This window comes from Culex quinquefasciatus, chromosome 3 (genome assembly GCF_015732765.1).
Source record: "Culex quinquefasciatus strain JHB chromosome 3, VPISU_Cqui_1.0_pri_paternal, whole genome shotgun sequence".
NCBI lineage: Eukaryota > Metazoa > Arthropoda > Insecta > Diptera > Culicidae > Culex > Culex quinquefasciatus.
This window is the reverse complement of record NC_051863.1, coordinates 200,379,479-200,383,999: the sequence shown is the minus strand read 5'-3', so window position 1 is coordinate 200,383,999 and position 4,521 is coordinate 200,379,479. Positions and strand designations below refer to the sequence as shown.

Genomic DNA, 4,521 nt, shown 5'->3' with positions numbered 1-4,521 from the left:
CACACTATAAAATAAACAAAGCATAAATCAACCTCCCAGTTAAGGCCGGAAACGCACCCGCAATAATTCATCATGTAAATGGAGATTTATTCGTGTCAACTCGGACAAGATTACCGCAAGACAGACGTGCGCGCGCGCATCGTTCAGCGATATTGTCTTTCTCCAAACTGTTTCGACGACGCGGCGCGGCGATGCCAAGATGTGTATAAAGTATCACACCACCAACACTAACCTCAAACTTCCTCATCAACTGCGAACGACCGTCGAGAGTGTGACCGCAGCCAGTCGGCCAAAAGTGGCGATCAAAGAAACCCACGGAATATCAAACACATGTCCAAATAGTCACATTGTTAATGGCTTTGATATGTTGGAGGGAAAAGGGGATAGTGGAGGGGGATCACATAGTTGGCAACGCCTGCTTGCCACTCGAGAGTTCATCGATCTTCGAGCCTCCTGTGTCATTTGTCAAAAATCTGGCCAGGCTATTGTGCTGAAATTTTTGACAAATTCAAATGATTTAATAATCCTCATGTATGGTGGACACATTTCCTATGATATTGAGAATTTCAAACTTGTGATAGAGTAGAAAAAGCTACAGAATGAATACACTTTGATTAATCAACAAGACAAACTCAATCGACGCAAGAATTTGCATTTCGGCCAACACAATTCCGATGCAACGGATACGTTACCTCAGCCCCTCCCATTAGAATTGCAAAGTAACACGCACACGTCAATGTGGAAACTGTTATAATTATTTATTACACTAAAGGTCACTGACGAATTGAACGCGAAGCAGCAATGTGGCTTTCTACTTGATATGGTCATTGACTGTGGGCTGAAGAAAGCAGAACTTTACAATAAATTAGTCTAAACGAAGTAATGTTAATCAGCCTTAGCAACTACGGGCAGATGGACAGGAAGTGTACAGAAGGTTCCGCCGTCCAAGAATGAAGCGATCAATCGGTGTGGATGTTGATCTTTGACTTGAGAACTGGGACGCTCTCCTCGACACTTGGGGTCACCGGTTTTGGCTGGGCTGGCTTTGGCTTCTTGATGTAAGCATGGTAGTAAAAGTCGAGGAAAAGCATGAACATGAACAAGTTCTGGGGCAACAGCACAAACAGTGGCCACTTGGGGAACGCACAGTTGGGTTGGAACACCAGAACGAACCACTGCAGGAAGATTAGCCCGAATTGAATCTGCGGATAAAGGAATTTGGGTCAGATTGGATTGTTTTGAATATCGACAGATTTCACTCACAATTTGCAGCTGAGTGATGTGCTTCTTCCACCAAACGTTTCCTTTGTACTTGTCGCTAACCGATGTGAGGAAGTAGTAAAAGTACATGACAACGTGGATAAAACTGTTGAGGAAGCCCATGAACACTCCATGACCACCTGAAAGTATTCACAGCACATTTAAGTAAAACTTCAAAAACTAATCTCAGTTAGGAGAATCTCACCTGCGAACCATTTGACGCCACTCCAAGTCAGCATAACCATACCGGTGTGGTGGTAAACATGTAGAAAACTGACTTGGTTCTGCTTTTTCCGCAACACGAAGAACACCGTATCCATCAGGTCCAACACTTTTACCAGGAAGTAGATGTGACAACGACGAGCTATCTTGAGGGGCACCTCATCATCCGAATAGTCCACCGGTTGACAGAGAAAACTGTAGCCTCGCAGGTATCCCAACCGCCATCCCTTTGAAGGAATCGATCACTGAACTTTTCGTAACTACACATTACAAACTCTTGCTCTTACCTCGATAAACAGAAAAAAACACACAAACACCTGCGCCAAGTTGTACACCTTGATGAAGTTGTCAATTTTTATGGGTTTCCGGTTTTCCATCCATTTGGGACCCCACTTCAGCACAAACATCAGGTACAACCCCAAAATTGCAAACCCCGGCCATGGCGTTTCCATCAGAAGCCATTGGTTGACGCGTGGATCTGCGAGGAAAATCCGTTACTAACAACCCTCCACTTGCACCACAAATTCCCCAACCCCCCTCGATATTTACCACTAACTTCGTAGTTTACATAGTTGTAAAAGGAAGCCAAGTATCGTAGCACCAACATCCTGACGAGCCCTGAATTTCAACCTTCTCAGCGACGACCAAGTACTCTGCACCGATGCAGCTCGAGCTTCCGTCCCGTGTCAGCCCACGTTTGAAACTGGACAATCGCTGCTCCTGTATTGCCGGGAAGTGGTGTACGAAAATTCCGTCGAATCATTGTGACGCGATTTACAACAACGCAACCACAGTTACGGGCCCTGTCCGCGATTGCGGCCATTACGGGTTGTTGCTTCATTTTTAAGTATTTAACTAGAATAAAGAGTGTTACCCCGCAGCCAACACCTTCATTAGCTATGCATTTATGCGATAGAGGAAATACCCGACGGCGCGCGGTCATCGTATTTTCGCTATTTTGGGGAGGGAACCACTGCGGAAATAAGTTGACCGCGCACAACGTGCAGGCCCCCACCTGGAGCTGCTATGTCCAGTTAACCTAGGCGGGGAAAGACAATGCAAAGTACACGCGACTAACATATGATTTAAAGTCACTTTGGTTGAAGGGGTAAGCGCAACATGTCAACAAGTTATCAGCTCTTGATTGTAGAAACTTCAACGACATAACTCTCAAGTGCTGATTTCATCTGTTAAGTTGCTGACATCTTCTGTGAATTGAACAAAAAAAACTTATTTCTTCTCTTCTTTTTCTTCGTAAATTTGAACAAAATTTAAAAAGCTATCCAATTCAAAATTTAAGACGAACAATGATGAAAACGATTATTAAAAGCATCCAAAATGCAAAAAAAAAACAAACGTTAAGTAAATTTTCGAAATTTTAAAACAAAAAGTGTCTTAAATGATTAACATACATTACAGTTATGCTTCTATCGAAAATGTGAAAATATCAATGAATTTATGATTATGTTTTTTACTGATCTGTATTCCCAAAAAATAGTGCGTCCATCCCGGGAATTCCCGGGACAAAATTCCCGGGATTTTTCCAAAACCAGGAATTCCCGAATCCCGGGATTTTTTTGTAATTTGTCCCGGGAATTCCCGAAATAAAGAAAAAACAAATTTTGGTCTGGAAATTCAGACTTGGTTGCGGAAATAGATGAATAGTTGAATTCCTCATAATCGATAATAATTTTAAAGCATTATAATTGGTAATCAGCATATATCAGAATAAATTTGGTGTATTAGAGAAAACTGTTTAAATTTTAGTTTACCGATCTGCAAAAAGGCTTTGCGCTTAAAATATTTCCTATCTGATTTTACATATTTTTAAAAGATTGAGATATCAACGTATATTTATGATTTTAAATTTGGAAAAAAAATTAAACCAAATTATTTTTCATCAAACACTGGCATTTGGGGCAAATAAGGACAGGAAAAGAATTAAGACAGCTATTAAGCCAATTTTTTTTGCATGATGTTTTGAATGACTTTGGTTAAAACAGGAACAGAACAAAACAATTTCACAGCACATCGATTTTTAAATATATTGCTTTAAAATGTCTTAACTTATTCAGACTGTATTCCTGTTTTCTTTCCTAGTTGGCGGTAGTAACTTAAAGATAATTTGTAAAATGTATTTTTTGCAAAAGTTTTTTGTGAAAGTTGAACTTTTCAGGACTAGTAACAAAAAAACAAAATGTTGTAATCAACTTGTTGTAAAACTTCTTTCTTCCAACACTTGTCGTATTTCTAGATATATTTTTTTCAAAACAACAAATGCGCCAAGAGTTTCCTTTGTACATAGGACATTTTGAAAAAAGTAATCGAGATTTATCCGATAAGTACGACTCGTGCTGAAAAAACCTTCTTTTTGCCACTTGTTGCATAAACTTTTATTATATAAAACATGAAACTCGTAACTTACCTAATCTAAATTTTTATTTGTTGTCGCCTCTTGTTTTTTAAAGATATTTTCAAAAAAAAAAGTTCAAGCTCTTCAAATCATGCCATATAAAAAATAAATATATTTATTAATGTTTATTTAATGTGATGTGATGTCATTCAACACATTGAAGTTCTTTTAAAATCCAAAGTACAACAACAAACAAAAAACTTGTTTCAATTTCGTTTAAGCTATTTAAAAACTGTCGTTCTTGTTAAGATCGAAGTGTAGATTATCACCAATTAAAATGATTGAGCTTATTCTATGATTTTATACTTGAAAACATAACAAATCTAATGAAAACATAGATTTTATGACTGTTTCAAAAAAATCCTGGGATGCCGGGAATTCCCGGGATTCCAAAAATATTTTACCCGTTTCCCGGGAAATTCAAAACCTGAAAAATTTGGACGCCCTACCAAAAATATTAAAAAGTTGCTATTTTTTAAAAGTGCGTTATAATATGTATTCTGGTTATAATGGTTTAAAATCGATTTTACAAGTTTTTTCAATAAAATTGTTTAATTTTAGAGCTTAGAACTTTCCCGACAAAAATAGTTGCACTCTAAAAAGATTTTTTTTAAATTGGATTTTTC

The 4,521-nt window shown here is 38.2% G+C and overlaps 1 protein-coding gene across 1 annotated transcript; it reads right to left on the bottom strand.

Annotated features, from left to right (window-relative positions):
* Positions 1-733: 733 nt before the first annotated feature.
* LOC6032855 (elongation of very long chain fatty acids protein 7) lies at positions 734-2,250 on the bottom strand. The gene is made up of 5 exons (XM_001843330.2): positions 2,032-2,250; positions 1,770-1,960; positions 1,466-1,709; positions 1,264-1,400; positions 734-1,202 (listed from the first exon to the last, which is right to left on the bottom strand). Exons 1-5 carry the CDS (start codon positions 2,087-2,089, stop codon positions 960-962), a joined length of 873 nt encoding a protein of 290 aa, XP_001843382.2. The 5' UTR covers positions 2,090-2,250; the 3' UTR covers positions 734-959.
* Between the last annotated feature and the right edge of the window lie 2,271 nt (positions 2,251-4,521).